The 20,916-nt window shown below is 35.2% G+C and overlaps 2 protein-coding genes across 2 annotated transcripts in view; one reads left to right on the forward strand and one right to left on the reverse strand.

The window, feature by feature from the left end:
• The window catches only part of LOC115965322, a 19,439-nt gene extending 13,643 nt beyond the window's left edge, over positions 1-5,796 (reverse strand). The window contains exon 1 of the mRNA XM_031085174.1: positions 5,790-5,796. The gene's annotated coding sequence lies outside the window, so the exon portion shown is untranslated. The remainder of the gene's footprint in view (positions 1-5,789) is intronic.
• LOC115965247 (sphingoid long-chain bases kinase 1) lies at positions 5,198-19,836 on the forward strand. Its single transcript, XM_031084440.1, has 10 exons — positions 5,198-5,563; positions 5,876-5,880; positions 5,982-6,559; positions 6,683-7,054; positions 10,808-10,901; positions 11,020-11,057; positions 14,485-14,631; positions 16,642-16,741; positions 18,162-19,093; positions 19,304-19,836. Exons 3-10 carry the CDS (start codon positions 6,032-6,034, stop codon positions 19,448-19,450), a joined length of 2,358 nt encoding a protein of 785 aa, XP_030940300.1. The 5' UTR covers positions 5,198-5,563; positions 5,876-5,880; positions 5,982-6,031; the 3' UTR covers positions 19,451-19,836.
• Positions 19,837-20,916: the final 1,080 nt, after the last annotated feature.

A 20,916-nucleotide genomic window follows, 5' to 3' on the forward strand; every position in this document is an offset into this window, starting at 1 on the left:
AAACAAAAAAAACCCAACAATCTAACATATCCAACACTACAGCCAACTCACTGAATCATCAAATCATAGCCTCACCAACCTACCACCACCACCACCCAAAACCCCATATCGAGAAGCAAAAACAAAGAAGCAAGAAAAACGAAATCATGAGATCGGCTGAGCAGCAGAGCAACTTGATTGTCTAGATCAGCTAAGATCGAATTAGCAGAGAGTGGTGGATTCAAATTTTCTCGGGTTAATGGATTTGTGAGTTTAAATTTTCTGGGCTGATTAAAATTTTCCTTATGGTTGGCAGGTTCAAATTTTGTGGGTTTAATGGATTTGTGAGTGTGATGGTTTTTCCTATTGTGAGTTGTTAGGATTTGGCATTTTTGTTCTATTTATGGCTTAAAAAGAAGATGGAGAATCTTCTGGGTTCCTTTCCCAAAAAAAAAAAAAAAACAAATGGGTTCCTTTTTGTTTTCCCTTGTTGTCTGGGTTCCTTTTTGTTGGTAGTATATACATCAAGAGGGAACCAATTATTGTGTTGATTGAACAAGATTCAGGTCACAACATGGGATTTGGGTTTGAAGATTTGATTTTTAAGATGGCGAGAGAGAAGTTGTTCTTCAATATGTTGCTTCTAATTCTATTTCTATTGTGACTTATATAATAAAGGAGATTTTTTAATGGAAATGGAAGAAATGGGTAAGGGGTGTCTAACGGAGGTCATCTCAAGTGGGTTAAGTGATAACTTTTAAATCATGGGTGGACACTTTTAAAATGGGTCAAACCACAAGTGGGTAAAATGCAATTTCCCCGAATTTAATAAAGAGATAAATTGAATATATCAATGCCACGAAGAAAAAAAACACACAAATACATGAAACATTACAATTTCTTTTTATTAACAAAGAGAAAAAAAAAAAAAAAAAAAAAAAAAAAAAAAAAGATTGATAAAAGATAAAGTGGGAATTGAGGATATTGATATGAGAATAATAAAGTGAGAGATAATCTGAAATGGTAATAAAAAAGATTGAAATGAGGAGAGAGAGAGAGAGAGAGTAGGGGCAGCTCTACATAGAGTACAGGGTGGTCACAGGACCACCCTTACCTAGGAAAAAAATAAGGGATAATTACATATTACCCACCTATGGTTTAGTCTGAATTTAACTTACCCACTTGTGATTTCATTTTTGACACTTTACCCATTCGTGGTTCATTTTGTTTATGCTTTGTAACCCACCTCTAATTTTTCCGTTACTCTAACAAGTTTCATCAGAAAATCAAACAAGAAATCAGAACATTCCTCTCCCACGCACTCTCTCACACTTGCTCACCCGCCTGAGATCTTAGATGCTACAATGGCATCCACTTGATTGATTAGTCCGAGAATCATCATTAAAGTTGCGTTTGTTTTGCATGTAAACTAAAATCTGAAAGTGTTTTACACTCAAGTGTGTGTTTGGTACCAGTTGAAAATATAGTCAAACTAAAAATAGAAATCAGTTTGACTGTAAAATAAGCTTCCTATGCCGTAAATGAATTTCCCTTTCTATTTTACCTTCAATAGATTTTCGGATTGGTCACTCCTCACACACACCTCGAAACTCATCCTTAAGCTCATCTCAGCTCTACCCCCACGCACCGAGGACAAATAGACGCGGCTCCACCCCACACTCCTTTGAAGGTCCGACGTCCACCCACACTACAATGCCAGTCTAGTGAGTTTTCTCCCTTTTCGTCTCTTCTCTCACCTCTGCCCACTTCGAGCTCTGCATGTACCCGATCCATCAAGGTAAAAATCTCCCTCACGCCAGTGAAGCCATACCCACCTCTAACATCTCCGATCCGTTGCCATCGAAGCCAATCTATGGGTTTGGGTTTTGATTTGTGGAAGAGGAGCATGACTAATTTGGGTCTGGGTTTTGAGGAGCGTGACGTGTAGGTTGCAATTTGGGTTTTGGTGGTGGTCGATTTGAGATTTTGGGTTGTCACGGTGGACATCAATGTGGGGTCGTGGTGTTGTGGATGGACCTGGGTTCATGGGACCGTGGGTAGCAGCTCGTCGTGGGTCTCAGGATTGAGATCTATGGAGTGGTTTATTTGAGTTTAATTTTTCTGGGTTTGAAAAGTCCTGAAATTTATGTCTGGATTTGAAATTGGGGTTTCAAATATAAGCCTGGGTTTGAATTCATTTGTTCTTAAGTTCCATTAAAGTTCTCTAAATATTTTTTTTTCTTTCTTTTTCTTCCAACATAGAAGTTGAAACTGTGATTTTTCTCTCTCTGCATGTTAATTTTCAATGTGTTGCTAGCAATTTGTGACTCTTTTTTGTGGGTTTAATTTTGAAGCCAATCTAGTATTAAACGTAGGATCAAATGTTGTGCTATATTTTGGGGTTGTATTTTGATAGATTTGTGGTTTGTACTTTAATGGTATTACTTTGTTTGATTTGTATTAGTTTTCTGGGTGTATGTTCTTCATGATTGTGTATGTTCTTCATGGTGAGAAACTAATACCATATTTTAATCTTGTTTTTCTTGTTTTGGGAGGAGAGAGATATAAAATCAGGTGGGTAAAGTGTTAAAAATGAAACCATGGGTGGATAAGTTAAATTCAGACTAAACCACAGGTGGGTAATTTGTAATTATCCCAAAAAATAATTATTATGTATAAATTTTAAAAAATTAAATTTTGGACAAAATTTGGCAATAAACTTGGTTGTAGACTAAGGCTACAACTTTATTCAATATTTTTTTTTTATTGAATGTGAATTTAACATATCCACTATTTAATAACATTTTCTTCTTAAATCCTCCATATTTGTAAAATTTCAAGAAGATAAAAGATCAATCACTATGTCGTCAATCAAATATTTAAATTTCAAATTTTTTACAATCTAAATTTATACATAAAAAATAATTTTATGGATCGAATGATAAATAACATCCGATTGGCATGAAATTTTGATGTGCTTTAAAAACATAAAGAACATGCAATTCATCGATTAGATTTTCAAAATATGTAACAGTATTAATTCATTTATTGAGAGTGACTACAACTAAGTTTGTAGCCAAATTTTGTTCTTAAACTTTGATTCCCTTAACAATATATTAGGTCATTACATATAAAAAGAAAAAGTTCAAGAAAAATTTTATTTAACTAAATTTTTTAAGAGATGTAGTTTGCAACATTGATAATGAGACTATCATGTAATAATTTCAAATTTTTTTCAAAAAAATTGTGAACGAAAATTGTAAGATTTTATGTATTCGTGTGTGTGTGTGTGTGTATGTTTTTGTCAATGTATGAAGTACTCTTTTTATTAGATTTTGTATAATTTAAGTTTTTTAATAACCACCCTCAAAAAAAATTCTTAGAACTATCACTGAGAGAGAGAGAGAGAGAGAGAGAGAGAGAGAGAGAGAGAGAGAGAGAGAGAGAGAGAGATGGATGAGAGAGAGAGAGAGAGAGGTGGATGATATTTGCTACAAATGCAAGTCAAATCCAGTTGTTAAGGATTATTGCAACTACAAAGAGAGCATAACTGTTGACATTGTCAAGGAAAACTCATGACCACAATTTTTTTGGGTACATTTTTTAATGAAAAATGAAATTAGGGATTATTTTTATGTAATAGGTTGAATGAGTTACAAATTTAAATGATTAGAGATTTTTATTTTACTTCTATTTTTGTTTTTTAATAGGCTTTTTGTTGAATAATTTGTTCACTTGTTATTTGGCCTAGTCTCTTTTTGTGTGGTTATTTTTATTGTTATTTGAGCCAATTTTATTGTTTTTATTTAAGCTCTTTTTAAAAAGGGGTTAAGGATTATGTTTGACAAGGGGAGAAAAATTTATACTAAAGTAATGTTACGTTTATAATACTTTCACAACAAATTTTATGTGACAAGTTGTTATTGATGGGTTAAAAAGTAATGTTAGTATTGAGCCAAATTAAAATTAGTAACAGTTTACCATATAGAATTTGTTGTGAAATTATTGTCAAGATGTTGTAAAGGTAACATTATTCTTATTTTTGTGAACTCAAATTCTTATGATTCTCAAGTCAAGGTGTTCAACATTTTTACTAAGATGGTCAAAATAAGTTAGTTTGTGTATAAATATATTTTTTAAATATATAAATATATATATATATAATTTAGGGTGTTAAATGTTGATACTTAGATATTGCTTTACAATGTTAAATGTTGATATCGATTTGGAGCTTTGTCAAGTTTTGAAAGTCTAAAATTTTGATAAAAAATAATCAAGGATGGCTCTACGTATAAGTCAAGGTGGTTACAAGACCGCACTAACTTGCGAAACAAAATGTATGTGTGTGTATATAAAGTAAACCTATCCGTCAAACATTTTATGCTCCTGCGATGCAAGACTTAATTAAAAATATCTTATAATAAATTGAAATTACATAAGATTAGCAAAATAAAATAAAATAAATCTTCTAAAAAAATGTATAATTTAAATCGTGTAATTGTGATGATTTTTAATTGTACCTGTGTATATGCATAAAGTTATTAACCAATTTACCCAAATATGAGTCATCAATTCATTGTTGGAAGAGGAAATGGGGAAATAACATGTACTAGATTAGCAATAACAATAAGCATCCAATACATCAATTTTTGTTTTGTAGACAAAAACTTTACAAATCAAAACAAAATCTATTTTTAAATGTATAATTTTTAATGTATATAACATAAAAAAAATCATAAATTCACAAAAAGAACAAAAAAACATAAGGACACAATTCAGCCAAAAAAATTAAAAATTAAAACATACCATTACGCCGATTCGAAGTGCCTGTGACAATTTGAAATTCTCAAACTTATCTCTGAAGAAAAAGAACATCTATTTGGCACAAGATCATCATACTTTTTTTTTTTTTGGGTGCAATTACAGTTTTTAATTAAGTGACACTTTTATTATATAGTAAATATATGATATGATATAATTAGATAGACAAAATTAACTTAAATGAATTGAAATGTAATTTTATTCAGCAAAAAAAAAAGAATTGAAATGTAATTTTGAAAAAAAAAATATTCCTAAATTTGAAATATTTATTATTAGATATAACTTGATAAACACGGGATTCTACATTCGATGATCCTTCACATTAATAAATAAATATTTATTTATTTAGATTTTTGGTTGAGGGGTTTGTTGTTTGTGGTTCGATGTTTAGTCGGATAAAGTAGTAGTAGTAGGTAAAATAAAATAAAGGGCGAGAGAGAGGTGAGCACATATTGCCTGTAAATACAATAGAATTTAGAAACGAGAAAATGAAATGAGATGAATTAAGTAAGTATAACCCGAAGAAAGAGGGGGTCTCGCTAATCGCTAAAGCCTTTTAGGTTTCAGTCTCTGTTTTGTTTTGCAGTTCATCTTCTTCTTCGTCTTCGTCGTCGTCTTCGTCTTCATCTGATTGCCCACATGACATCACAGCCAAAGAAGGAAGAATACTAAATAAATAAATACCTTCATTTTTTGTCTGATGCTTCCGGTTACTAGGATCTGCTCAATTCAGCTCTCTCTCTCTGTGACTGTCTGTCTGTCTGTAAGTCTTTCTTTCCTTTTTCGTCTTCCTCATCTTTGTGCCTTTCTTTTTTATTTCTCATATCGACTGCTTCTTGATCTGACCTACCTCCCCTTTTACATTTCTCAATTATATCTGCCTTTCAATTTTTAATTCAATTCATCATGTTACGGATAACGATGTTGATTTGAAATTTATAGAAATTGTAAAGAAAAAACGAATGTAAATATTTGCAGGCTGATCTGATCTTTTTCTTTTTTCTTTTTCTTATTTCCACGCCATTGCTGGGTCTCGTTTACGGATTGGATTGGATAATTGTCTACTTAAATCCAGCTCATGTAAGAAAGATATCATTCCCCTTCCATATCTATCCATTTATCTACTATATATATATATTTTTTAATTATCTGTTCTCTGTTTGTTTGTAACAAATACAAAGTTAAAAAAGCTACAAGCATAAGAGAGAATTAGGTAGATATAGAGATAGATATGCAGAAGAGTGGGAGCCTTCCCAGAAATACTAGTACTAGTAATAGTATTAATACCACTTCACCTTTGAGAGTGATCACGCCCCAGCGCCGCTTGGGTTTGTGTTCACAAATTGCCACAGGGGGCCAGCACTCCTCCCCTATTGTTTTCCCTGAGAAACGTAGACAATCACGCCGCACCACCACCACCGCCGCCGCCACCATCACCAACAACCTCTCTGGTGTCCCCACCCCTGCTGATGACCCTGTCAAACCCAAGACCTTCGAGCACAGGATTGACATTGGACTAGGGGGGGCGGCAGCTGCAGCTGCAGCTGCAGGAGGAGATGAAAAGTCTGATTTGTTGGGATATGTGGTCTTCTCCGGAAAGCTGGTTTGGGATAAGAGAAAGACCTCCAATAACAATGCTACTGATGTGCAGCAAACCTCTAATACTGATGTTACCGGCCAAGTAGCCGTTGATGCTAAACTTACCAGCAGGGCTTTAGTTTGGGGTTCTCACCTGCTGGCTCTTGATGATGTCATCTCTGTAAGCTCTTTCTTCCATGCCCACTACATGTTACCTACTAGGAAAACAAAAAAAAAGTTTCTTTTCACATTTGGCTATTGTCATGCAGGACTCAAATACATTTATTCTTTGTCTCTTTGACAGGTTTCCTATAATAATGGTCTCAGACATTTTACAGTACATTCTTATCCATTAAAAAAGAGTTCATGTGGTCTCTCTTGTTTTATCAAACCTCGAAGAAGTCGCAAGGATTTTCGTTTCTTGGCTTCTACCATAGAAGAAGCTGTTCAATGGGTTGGTGGGTTTGCGGATCAGCAGTGTTTTGTTAATTGTTTGCCTCACCCTTTGGTTTCTTCAAAGAAGCAGGCTTCTTCAGAATTACTTCCAACTGATACTCCTCCCGAATTACTGTTCAAATGTAAGAATCCCCCGAAAATGCTTGTTATATTAAACCCACGGTCAGGACGTGGTCGTTCAAGTAAAGTTTTCCATGGCATTGTGGAGCCAATATTTAAGGTATGTCGATCACCAATAATTTAACCTTCACTTCAATCTGCAAATTCTGTTTGTTTCTGCTGATTCTCAAGCTGGGGTGGTCATATATTAATGCAAACCATTGAAATTAAATGTGCACGCATGTCTGCATGCTTGTGAAAGCGTTAATTTCCATATAGAAAAATGTTTTATATGATCTGTTGTCTTTGCTCTGAACTGCTATTGTAATTTTCAATTCCCCTAGTTCTCCTACACCCCTGCCCAAAAAAATGAAATAGTTCTTTGTGGACAGCTTCTTTTATGTGAATTTGCAGGCCTGATCATATGCATATGTTTTAACAGTTTTTATGCCATGAACTGTTTTACCTTAAATTGTAACTCATTCTATCCCTACATCTCTTGGAGCAACCTCATGGGCATGAGTTTTTGCAGTAGGACATTGAAGAGTCAACAAATTACGACAAATCCTAGTAATGGTGTAGATGACAATGATTACACTAACCTTATTGGAAAATATGGGATGGGTTTGTGGAAAAATATATAAAGGTGGAACAAATATTTCAATGCCGTTTGATGTGGGATGGAAGTCGGCTCAAGAAAATGCCCAAATTTGTACTCTATTGCCTTCTATCAAAACGTCTGAGTACCTGAGTAGTTTTTTACATTTCCTTTGAGGATTGCATGGCTTCTTGCTTCTAAATGATTATATAGGAACGTAAAGCTGACAAGCCCAGAGGTAGCTGATGTTATGGAATAAGTGAACCAGACATTCGAAGTTATGTAAAAACGTTAATGGGCTAGCACTAAATTAGAATTCTTGATATGATCTTTAAAGATTCTTGAATGGGGATTCTTGTTTAGGGACTAGGTAGGTTAAGTTTTAAAAAGGTTTTTTAAATGAATGTTGAGGGAATTTGATGGTTGTGTGGTGTTTAAACAGTAAATTGACTTCTTGGAACTAAACTACTTAGAAATCTAATATATACTCAACTTGACTTCTTGGAAATCTAGGAGTTTGACTAATTTTAATAATACTACTTAGCAATAGATTAAATAGCTCTTTATTCCCACATCTCAAAGTTCTTTATTCCCGTCAAGACATTAGATTCCTACTAGTAAACCTAAAGCCTACCTATATAGGCTTGGGCCTACAGGTAGCTCACTTATTGCCTCATCCACCTTGGCAAAGGGGTTAGTAAATGGCTGAAACAATGCTTTCCCCTTAAGAGCATGCTGGACCAAGCCCAACTGGCAGTAAGAGACACCTATATGCTTGGGCAGGGATAAAGCCTTGTGACCCTTGAAAGCTTATTTTATGGCCAGGAAATTGCTCAATCTTGATTAGTATCTAGAGTTGAACTATGGTTTTTGTTTCTTCTCCAAATCTGGGTCTAGAGTTGAACTATGGTTTTAAGATGCGCCCCCAAAGTCACTAGGATTATCATCATGAAAAATTTGCAGCAACAAAGGCTCCAACTGAAATGTTCCTATTAGAGAATGAGGTCAATGTAGGATTGGGATTAATGGTTCCAACTTGGGATGGATGATAAATTGCGTTGGAAACTCAACAGGGACGATTTTTTTTTCCCCAATCCGTTCATGCCAAGTTCTCCTTGGAAGGCCATATTGAGGGTCAATTCATGCAAGTAGTTGTTTTTGTGTGGACGACAATGTTGGGAAAGACACTTACCATTGATAATCTTATGAAATGAGGGATGTTCATGGGCAACCAGTGTAGCATGTGCAGGAGGCATAGTGAGGATCTAGATCACCTGCTACACCAATGTTTTTTATGCGAGGGAGTTATTGGAGGTTGTGTTTAATTTGTTTGGAGTTTTGTGGAATGCCTAAATCTGTGCACATGATACTTCAAGGTTGGAGGAGGAAACCAAGTACCTTCAAACACAGAGCTTGGAATTTAGCTTCATCGTGTTTGTTTTGGACTTTGTGGAGGGAGAGGAATCAAAGATTATTGAATGGGTGGGAGCTGTCCATGGTGAAGATAAATTTGATGCTTCTTAGTGTTAAAAATATGTGGTTAAATGATTAAATATACCATATCCCAATAGCTTAAACTTTTGGGACAATCAGTAATTTAACATGATATTAAAGTAGGAGATCCTGAGTTCAATCCTTGTCTTTGCTCTACCTCCCATTTAAGATGTTAAATTCTCACTTGTTGGGCCCCCACTTATTAAGGGGAAGTTTAGGGCCACAAGTGAGGAAGAGTGTTAGAATTATGTTTAAGTGATTAAATTTACCATTCCTTGATAGCTTAAGCTTTTGGGACAATTGGTAATTTAACACTTAGCTCATTGTTTCCTTGGCTTTCAGTTGATTCCTGTAGTAGATTTTATTGACTCATTATAGTTCTTTGGTGTTTTGGTGGGTATACACCCATTAAACTCACTAATCTCAAGAATTGATGTACTGGCTGTATTGTTCTTAATAAAAAATCATTTATTACCTTTAAAAAAAAAAAAGGATGGAGGTCATGGCTTAAGATTTGTCATGCTAGTAATCACTAAAAGTGCAAGATCATGACAAAAATCATCTACCAATCAAAGATTCATCATTGCAATCCATTGCAATCTCTATATTCTTTATTCTCCTATGGTTAAGATACTTTTATCGGCAAGGGGGATATTTTAAACATTCCATTAATTCTTGATGTAGGAAGTGTAAGGAAAGATTTATTTTAATCTAGTCTTATTTGATTTTAGAGTCAATTGTATTTTTATTGGTCAATTATATTTTATTTTAGGTTTTAGTAATTTATTAGGCTTATTAGTATTTTATTTCATTTTCCTAGAGTCAATGGTATTTTTGTAATTCAATAACTAGAATTTCCTAAGTCAATTAGAATTTGGATTTTCTATGTCAGATAGAATTAGGGTTTACGGAGGTGGACTATTTTGATGATGAATAAAATTTCTCTTGAAAATGTCGTAATGGTCTAATGTTGACTCTTATAGGTTCTCTTATACTTGGCGATGACTCCAAGTAAGCCTAGGTGCTAACTCTTAGGTTCTTTATCTTTATTTTTCTTGTTCTTAAATATTCATGTGGTATTGTTTTTTTCTTTTTTTTTCTTTTTTTTTTTTCGGATTAGTAATAAAGATTTATTGATATATATAAAAAAAAAAAAAAAAAAGAAAAAAGAAAAAAAAAAGAAACACCCAAGGGGTATACAAATCAAATACAGAAATTACATAAATCAAGTAAATCAGGAATTGAAGATAAGAATTGGTTTCTCCACACTGACAACCAGTCCAATACGGTTCTAAAAAAGAATAACTTGAGATTAGACAGAGAGCCCTCATTATCTTCAAAGCACATGCTATTTACACACATCAAATAGTGTGGAACAACGATCCATATATGTCCATTACAATGGCGACCAAACTGACCTTGTCAGCAAGCAAGAAGCTCAACAACAAACTTTGGCATAACCCAATTTACTCCAAATAAACCCAAAACCATAGCCCACAAATCCGTAGCAACTGGACAATGAAGGAAGAGATGGTCAACAGATTCACCATTACACTTGCACATATAACACCAATCCATAATACATAACTTTTTTTTCTTAAATTGTCAATCGTTAGACTTTTGGTTTGGTTTTGTCCTATGTCATTTCTGCTTCTATTTTATTTTTTAAATGAATTATAGATCTTGAACTTAATGGTTGCTTTAATCCTACTAAGGTAGGAAGTAGTTCCTTGAACATTTTTCGTCCATTTTCATATTCATGTGGAGTTGCAACTGTGACAGCTTGCAGGCTTTAAATTGGAGGTCGTAAACACAACATCTGCTGGTCATGCTAGAAAACTTGCATCCAGTGTTGACATCAGCACTTGTCCTGATGGTACTATCCCTTGACTAATCATATCATGGCATCCCTTTTGTTTGCTTTTGTTTTGCTTTTTGATTGTGTTCAACATCTTTATGGTTTAATCAGTTTGTACAAATTGTACTTTTTTCAGGAATCATATGTGTTGGAGGTGATGGAATTATTAATGAGGTAAGTCATTTGCGTTGGTCATTCTTGTTTATTTTTGACAAGTATTCTACAAATCTACAATTTTTCTTTTGCGTGTATTACTATTTGTATCGCTGTCAAAGATATGGGAAGGTATATTGACATCAATCTCAGAAAAATGAAAGAGTGTGAGGCTTGCTGTATTTAAATTTACATCAAATGACAAGAATATTATTCTGAAGCCAATGAGTACATAACAAATGATAAATATTAAGAACAGAATCCTTTGGTGGTTAAAATAAAGAAAATCCAATCCACATATTTCCCATGAAAAAGATTTGAATCTTCTCCAGATTCTATTTATTGCAACAATACTTTAATCAGCATAATAGAAATTTGATAATTCAAGGCTTTTGCTAGTCTACTTTCGTGATATACCCAAAGATGTATGATTTGAAGAAAAAGAGGGGAGTTAACTAAAAAGGAGGACAAGGCAACAAAATTCTAAGTTCTTGATAATATTGGAAACTCATAGAATTTATAGAAGTATTAGTTTTTGTTTGGTAAGTCCTAATAGTCAAACACACTAATAAAAAAAAAATCCTAATAGTCAAACATAAGTGTAATATACTAATATGTAGAATTTTGGATATGGGTTCTTCTTGTGGTTTATAGGTTTTATTTTGGGTGTAATGTTATTGGTCTTTATGCTTCAGTAATTCAATACCACTTTGCTAGTGAACTTTCTGAAAATGATTTAGCTTCTAATTTAGAAGTTCTTAGCAAATTGGTCAATACAATATCATATTGGGTGGTATTTGTCGTACTGGTTGATAAACCAGTACTGAAATCCTCTTGAATTGTATTGTTCAAAATACTGGTTAATTCCCGACATATGAGCTGATATTGGGTGTTTTGGCTGGTAAAGAAAAAATAATAATAAAAGAAAGAAAGCAGCAAAACTGCAGAAGCAGATACAGAGACATGTCGCCACATTTCTGGTCGTCAGCCTCATATTGCCAATCCCCTCTCCTTTGTTAGCCCCTGGTCCTTCTTCTTTCAGTTTTGTTCATCCTTTTCTTCTTGGTTCTTTTTTCATTTTGCTTTGTGTGCCATGAGTCCCTAACCCTTCTTGTGAACTTCAAAATTCAAACGAATGAAATTTTTGTGTGCCACACTGCACACTGCCATTTATCAAAGACTCAAAAAAGAAAAGAGGTTTATGTTATTATTTTATTATCATTATTATCATTATCTAGGTACACCAATTCTATTAGGCTGATATGTTTGTTAAAAGTTAGCATATTAAGACATTAATATTGTAGGGGGCAAAACAAGAATCAGGCCCAATCTAAACAAGAATGGGTTGACAAGCAAGCCCAGTGCAATTAATTTATAGAGATGGGTTATCAGGGACAATCCTTTTAAATCTTAATAGCATAACTTAGTGATGCTAAAGAAAGGAAAAACATCCCATACAATAGTTTAAAAAGAAAATAACAAAGTGAAAGGCAGGGATTCTTATTCAAGATCTTCCTCGGTTTAGCCAAGGAGAGATGATTCTTTGGGTTACACACTTCTCGGTAGTACAGCTCTTAGTTCTTCTCTCTACTTTCCTTGTTTTCCTCTTTTTTCCTGATCCCCTCTCTTAGTGGAGCTTCCTTTTTATAGTAGCTGGGGTTGCATCCTAGCCTTCCACTTGGACTGCTATGGATCCTCACTTGGATACTTGTCCCATCAGTGTCTTGTTGGTGGTGGTAGAGTAGGTTGCAAACTGTAAAGACACTGTTTAGGGGTCATTCTACCATTAAATGCGGTAGGCTGAGTTGGTAAAGTGCATTTAATGCGGAGGCGATAGGTGTTTTATCAGAAAGCTTCCTCCTTCCCCTACCTGCACGTCTTTACTTTCTTCCTCGCCTCTCCATCCTTTTATTTCTGGGCTGGGACCCCGGTCCCCCAAGGGAAGCTTACTCTGAGCTTCCCTCCTTGGACTGAACACTCCCCTCTGTTTTTGGTATTTGGTTGTCTTGTCTGGGCTGAACCCAATCTGATGAAGAGTGAAGCCCAATTGCCTCCTCGGGATGTTCTAATGCCACGTGCCTTTGCTTCTCAGGTTCCTTCCTCCCACAAATATTTATATGGGCTTTAATTAATTAATGAATGAATGAATGAATAAATAAATAGATAAAACAAGATCATAGCAAAGAGAAAATAATAGGATTGAAGTCGGAACAATAGAATATCAATTTCTAAGCTCAAAGAGCTCAATAAATATTCAGCTATAACAGCTTTAAGTGACCCTAGAATCTGAGCCCTTCATCTTACATATAGTAATTAAATCCATCCATTTAATTTCATCAAAAGTCACATGCTAGTTACATGACCTTTTAACATAATAAAGACAACAATAACAATAATAAACATAACATAACATGGATAAATAAAAGACAGTAGTCACAATAATATAGTGAGTGAGCCTTTTCCCTTGGGCTTATATTCTCTTACATCACTATATGCAGTGTAAATGGTCATTCATGCTGACAGAACATTTTAATGCTGATAGGCAGCTTTTAAGTTCTGTTTACAGGTTGTGATTGCCTTGTAGATATCTTTCCCCTTAATTAATTTTGAAACTGATGTGATTGTTGCCTGAAGCAAACCAGACATGAAATTGTTGAACTACACATATAAAAACCTTAACTCCATTTTCCAAATCACTATTCATGTAAGCTGTAACCAACCTTTCAAACCTTAATAACCATACTACAGAGTGGACGGATCCAACATCAGTTGCATTGAAGGCATTTGCAGGGCTCCTTTTGCTATTCCTGTTAGTTTGTATCAACAATCTTGCACCAAGTTTCCTGGTCTTTGGCTAAAGGAGAATAGATATTCATATCATCTGTGTCTGATGACTTCTCAAACTTACGTATTGAAATTTCAGGTTTAGTTCTAGCTACAGATACAACATTGATGGTTGGTCTTGTTTATGGGAATGGGATAAGTGAGACCATGCAAGAAACCTTCTGTTTGTCGGAATTGGCTGAGTTTTTTTTTTTTTTTTTTTTTTTTTGGGAGAGAGAGAGAGAGAGAGGAGGATTTTGACAAAACTGATGTGGGAATAACATTACCAATTTGTAGCGCATATAGATTGTCAACTTTCAGGTTAGTTTTGTTCAGCTTTAGGCTGACCAAATTGAGTTGCACCCTTGTAGCAGAATTATTAGTGGCTAGTTTTAGGATCTTACTCTTCTGGGTGGGTCTGATGGAAGCATTGGAATAGAATTTCTACAGGAATAATATAACAGACTTTTCATTCCTACTAATGCTTAACAGCAGCATAGTTTTATCCATTCTCTCTACAATGTAGCGGTGGTTTTATTCTGCAACTGTATTATACACATGCAAAAGCATGTAGTCTTACTTTTTAGTCTTCTACTTTATTTATAAATTTATGTTTATTATGCAGGTTCTAAATGGTCTACTTACTCGGGACAACCAGAAAGAGGGAATTTCTATACCAATTGGAATTATACCTGCTGGTTCCGATAATTCATTAGTTTGGACTGTTCTTGGAGTCAGAGATCCTGTTTCTGCTGCAATGGCTATAGTGAAGGTAACGCTTTTTATTAAGATGTCCATAGCTTCTCTTTTTAAGTTTTTAACAGCAGATTTTTTTTATTCGTAATTAATTACACACACACCCAATGGGTCTTGAACCCTTGACCTTACCCTCCACCTTGCCCTTACAAGGAGGAGGACCTGCCATTTGAGCTAGAACTCATTGGTCTTGTAACAGACTTAATATGAATGGTCTTTGATGACAACCTTGCATTCACTATACTTCAACACTCTTTGATTACTTTATGAGCAAATTTATTCCCCTTCTAGTTGTCAAACAATGCCTATATAGCCATTACAATGACTGTAATTTCATTGTTTTGACTCTCTCTTTTTTTTTTCTTTTTTAAATTGGTAAGTCACGTACACCTGGTTGGTCTTGAACCCACTTTCACCTTTTTCTACCAGGGGAGGAGTTGCCAATTGAGCTAGTGACTACAGCTCAATGGTACTGTTTCAACTTTGCTATCATCATCCAACATTTAACTGGCTGACCTTCTAGATGATTGATTTATTGTCTTTTATTATAGCCAGATTAATTGCAGAAACATCTTTTGATGAAAATCCCTTTAATGAACTCCTAACAACACCCTTGCTGATATATGTTGAAAATAAAATTTGAAGATAAAAAGAAAGTGTAGCTCATTCTTATTGAATTCTAAAAATGCTTATTAATCAGCCAACCTGGAGAGTTGACACCAATAATGTAGTAACAACCACCATAAACCACTTTATAAAACTCATTATTGACCATGATCTCCTCCAATGGGGCATCGAAGGCAAGAATGATGGCAGCAGCCAGTAGTGCAGTTGTCTGATAGTTTCACCATGAAGCAGCCATGCTATTCAGCATCATTATGTTGGATTTATTAATGATGTAATTAAATGAAATTGTCAAAATTTGCAGATGGCTACCATTGTCATTATTGCTCCTAGTTATAGAATCAAAGATGTCTAGGGGTAAGTGATATGGCTTGCAATGGAGATTACCAGCCAAAAACTACAAAGTACTTGTGGAGGGCATAGCATAACTTGCAAGAATATGTACATGTGTTTTATACAGATGGAGGGTGTATGACTTGTGATTGATCATGTTCTTGCAGAAAGAATTGGAGTTTATAGGAATGATTGGCTTCTGGGAATACACATAAACATTTAGAGTTTATGTTGGATCATTAGCATAATTGGCTTAATATACTGTTTCTTATTAGATTGAGTGAGTTCTTTCCAGTTTCGATTTGATTCTTTTTCTGTAAGTAATAATAATTTCAATAAAAGCTAACATAAAAATTTAATTGCTCTATTATTATAAATATTAATTTCAATAAAAAGAAAGATGGTAATCAGTATACACTGTACCAGACTACACCTAAAGGATTACAAACTCATATTTAGGGAGTCAATGAAATCTATTAAAAAAAATGACAGGAATGAATGTTGACAATAGCATACTTCCTCTTCCATTCATAAGAACATCTCAGCATAGACTTTTTGACAACATGAATAGGATGTTCAACCCCATCAAAAGTCCTACTATTACACTAACGCCACATTGTCCACATATAACATTATGGGACTGCCTTCCATATTTTGCCACCACTACTGACTATGGAAATTTTCTTTCCAACAAGAAAGCATTCCAGGACACCATCTTTGGCATAACCAAGAGTCTCCAAATGATGCAAACACGAAGGGCCAGATATCCTTGCCACTGAATGACTCAAAAGATCAGTTTCAAAATGATTTTTTCTACCTCTTTTATTGTTTTTTGTTTCCCTTTACTTTGATATGTTATTATGGGTAGGTTAACTAACAAGTTGTAATTTTATTTGCATCGATTTCTCCTTTCATGTCGTTACTTAACAATTAAAGGAACTGTTTTGTTTTTTTGGTTGCAAAATTTAAGTTTCAGATTAATATTTTAAACTACCTTCTTCTCCATAATTTTTATGGGCTTTTAGTAAAATGTATTTACCTACTTAGTGAAAGTCTTTGTTGGTTTCAGGGAGGCCTTACTGCTACAGACGTTTTTGCGGTTGAGTGGATTCAGACTGGTGTTATTCACTTTGGGATGACAGTCTCATATTTTGGTTTTGTTAGTGATGGTAAATCATGATCCTTGGAATTGCCTTTTTTTTTTTAAATCTTGACTTGTATTGTGGTCAATTAATTTCACATCAGGCCTACATTACAACTTACAAGTAGCAAACACAGTGAAATAGAGCACATTCACAATTTGGTGCTACAAGTACCTGCGTTTTGTTTTTTTTCGTGTTTCTGGATCACCTGTATTTGAATTTTCTTGTTCCTTGATGTTTGCTTTCTGGTGAAGTTTGAAGAAGAAATGCTTTGTCGCCATGCTTTTGAAGTTTCAGACTTGTAAGCGTGTCTAACACTTGATGCTTGCCTTACATCATTGTCAGGCATTTACCCTACAAGTGATTCATAAGCTTACTTATTTTGTTAAAAAAAGAATTGGTGAATACATTTTGTGGTTAATTTCACACTATGCTTAATTGGGTACTAAAGTAGGAAAAGGAATAAATTATTGTTTTATAATTCTAGACAATAACGTCCTCAACAATGCATACTAAATTATCCTAACGTAGTTGAAGAATAATTTCACATATTTTTCCATTTGGGAACTGGAGATATTTATATTTTTCATTCGAATTCAATCAATGGTGCAAAACAATGCCTAAGCTTATTTTGTTTTGGTAATGTGACATATAAGTACATGTGTTTGTACTATCAAAACTACGAATCTAAGTTTATTTGCAGTCTTTAGAATTATCTATATGGTTGTATTTGAGCTAATTATGGTGACTATGACTCTTTTGGTAAATGAGTGCAACATTAATCCATGTATGTAGTCCACTATATCATATGGTAGTTAATGTATGCGAGCTTTTCATGAAATGACATGTTTCTTCTTCTTCTATTAGCATGGTCATGCTGCTTCCAAATTATTTTCTATTTTTATTAAACATGTGAACATGATTGAAATGATCTTTTAGCACAGTTCCAGACCTGCCATTGCTTGTTAGCCTGTTAATGCACATATATACTCCCTTGTTGCACTAATCCATTTTAATTGGTGTCTCCAAGAAGTGAGACTGATTCTTATTCTGTAATCATTGTTCGTTCTGCAGTGTTTGAATTTAAAGCAATGATTTGTTGTCAAAAAGATACTGATTTTGAATCTCTTGTATACAGGATATTTTTGTCATTTAGAGTGCCTTTAAATTAGCTAATGTTATGTCTGATTAGCAGTCCTTTGATATCATTGAATTATATTGATTGCACTTTGATCCATTATTTTAGTTTTTAATGATAGATTGAGTAGTGAAACAGGAATAAAATTACCAGCTAAATATTAAATGGAATGAGTTACTTACTGTCAATGGTTATGTATCACGTGCCTGTTACAGTAGTAATTATCTACAAAAAAAGCATGGTACAGTAATGTCTGATTAGTTTTTTAGTATTTGTTGCTCATGTGTCTGTATTTCCACTCTGTTGCAGTGTTGGAACTTTCTGAGAAATATCAGAAGCGCTTTGGTCCTCTGCGTTATCTTGTTGCTGGATTTCTCAAGTTCTTATGCTTGCCAAAGTACAACTATGAAGTGGAATATCTTCCAGCATCAAAAGAGGATCAAGAGGGAAAGTTTGCAGCTGATCGGGGGGTAGTTGACATGTCAGAACTTTACACAGACATTATGAGGAGATCAAGCAAAGACAGCATTCCTAGAGCCTCTAGTCTATCTAGTATTGACTCAATAATGACCCCTAGTCGAATGTCTGGAGGAGATTTGGATACAACCTGTAGTAGTACCCATGCTAGCACTGAACCATCTGACTATGTGCGTGGCCTAGATCCAAAAGCGAAACGCCTATCATCTGGAAGGGGCAATGTAACAGCAGAGCCAGAGGTTATTCATCCTCAGCCACCTCTGTCAACAACTCCAAACTGGCCAAGGACCAGGTCAAAGTCAAGGACTGATAAAGGATGGACCGGCACAAATGATGCCTCTAGATGCTCTTGGGCTAATGCCACAACAAATGATAAGGAGGATATTTCATCAACGCTGTCTGATCCAGGTCCAATATGGGACACTGAACCAAAGTGGGATAGTGAACCTAATTGGGATGTAGAGAATCCAATTCAATTGCCTGGGCCATCGGATGATGTGGAAACAGGAATGAAAAGGGAAGTCACCCCTCATTTTGAAGAGAATTGGGTTGTTATGAAAGGACAATTTCTTGGCATTCTGGTTTGCAACCATGCTTGCAGAACTGTTCAGAATTCTCAGGTGGTGGCACCAAAATCTGAGCATGATGACAACACCATGGATATGCTCTTGGTTCATGGAAGTGGCCGGCTGAGGCTGTTGAGATTTTTCGTACTGTTGCAGATGGGTCGACACCTTTCACTGCCGTATGTTGAATATGTAAAGGTACGGGGCATTGCTCTACCTATACTTTGCATTGAGGACCATTTTTCCCCCTTTTTTTCCTTTTTTTTTTTTTTTTTTTTTTGTGGGGGTGGGGGGGGGGGTTGGGGGGAGCCTGGGATTTTGTACTATTCCTTTTGTGGGGAGTTTGATCTTCATAAGTAGATCAATTTGGACTAGCGCCATGTAACTAAAGTTTCCATTCGGATGCAGGTAAAGTCAGTGAAGATTAAGCCTGGAAAGCACACACACAATGGGTGTGGCATTGATGGTGAGCTCTTTCGACGCAATGGGCAAGTAATTTCTTCTTTGCTTCCAGAACAGTGCAGACTTATTGGTCGCTCTGCTAGTCATGTATAATAATCTTGTTTCCTTTTTTGTATTCTTTGATGGCTCTAGGGACATTATTGCTTTGTTAATTGTGGTTGTGGAGTATAGAGAACACCCTTATAGCAAAACTAGAATACCTTGTGCTGTAATTTCTTTTTCAGCCCTCACCATTGCACCATTGAACAGCTGAGGTCCATGTAAATTTTTTCGCCCATTTGTTTCTTTCCTTCTTTCTCCTATAATGTATCTTTGCTCTGCTGCCATGTGGGAGTAGCTCAACGTGTTGCCAATTCTTGTAATTCTTCCCCTGCCCCCTCCCTTGTGATCGTCTTGAGATTGCTCCAGAGATACTTGTTTTGTAAAGCATTTGGTTATTGATTAGCCATTTCTTTAAATCTTTCTCCTTTTGATGTCTTTAACTCTGTTCCAAACATGGGTATATATATTTAAGACACAATAGCTCCTACAATCCATATATTAACAACTGGAGGGCAGTTTAGCACTCCACGAATTGATACTAGTTGTAATTTAATCCTGCAAGAATTGGTGCCAAAGAATAGAAGCTGATTTTGCTGCTAAGACTTTAGCTTGTTGGGGCTTTAAAAAAAAAAAAGGATACGTTTTGGCCCAAATTGAGGTGGGCCTTCTTCCCCGTTAGATGGAGTAATATACTAAAAATATTAATACCGGGATGTTGAGGGGTTGTTTGGATTTAGAGCTTTTTATAATTCATCACTCTGTTTTTTTCATTTATAACTCAAAATATGTGGGTCTAATGCATACAATGGTTGTTTGGCTCTGTTTTCATTTTTGGTTTCCATCACTCATATCTCACTTTTTTTAGAAAAATTTGTTGTATTTAAGTTATAAAAACTGAGTTACAATGGCATGATGGTAAATTTTGTCACACTCTGGACAGCACAATCAGTGTGTTGTCCCATCACCGAATTGCATCACCAACGGCTTTATTCACACTCTCTCAGACCGTTACACTTCACATTTTATCATTTCATTCTCATTGCTTTACCCATCAATTGTTTCATCTCTTAAGCTCCACGAAGTCACTCCATCCCCACCGCTCACTCCCACTTCAATCTAGCACTCCAGCGGCTCGAGAAGGAAAGGATAGCTAGTTGATCCACAGCTTAAGCACTCCAGCGTCGCTTCCTCATCACTGTCGATCTCCTTCATCGGACAGTGGGCCAGCTGAATGGTGGTCAAGCAGGAGTAAGGGTCAAGCGCAAACGGCGTTCTCCACAAAGTAGACCCACAGCCTCTCTTCCTTGATCTGTCGGTTTGGGTGTTGGGTTCCTTTTTTTTTTTTGTTATGTTATTCTCAATTTCTTATGTGGATATTCTCTTCCTTGATGTGTCGGTTTAGGTGCTGGGTTTCCATTTTTTTCTTCTGTTTTCTGAATTTCTTATGTGGATGTTTGGTCGGGTAGCTTTATTCCCAAAATCTAGAAGTGTAGATATGTTTGGTATGTCAAACTCGA

The sequence above is a fragment of the Quercus lobata genome, chromosome 1, assembly GCF_001633185.2.
Source record: "Quercus lobata isolate SW786 chromosome 1, ValleyOak3.0 Primary Assembly, whole genome shotgun sequence".
Lineage (NCBI taxonomy): Eukaryota > Viridiplantae > Streptophyta > Magnoliopsida > Fagales > Fagaceae > Quercus > Quercus lobata.

Bases quoted from the DNA above. Each gene is read 5' to 3' on its own strand.
- LOC115965247 (XM_031084440.1), top strand. From the start codon at position 6,032: ATGCAGAAGAGTGGGAGCCTTCCCAGAAATACTAGTACTAGTAATAGT. The intron at 6,560-6,682 runs GTAAGCTCTTTC...TCTCTTTGACAG, and splicing joins CTCTTGATGATGTCATCTCT to GTTTCCTATAATAATGGTCT. The intron at 14,632-16,641 runs GTAACGCTTTTT...TGTTGGTTTCAG, and splicing joins CTGCAATGGCTATAGTGAAG to GGAGGCCTTACTGCTACAGA.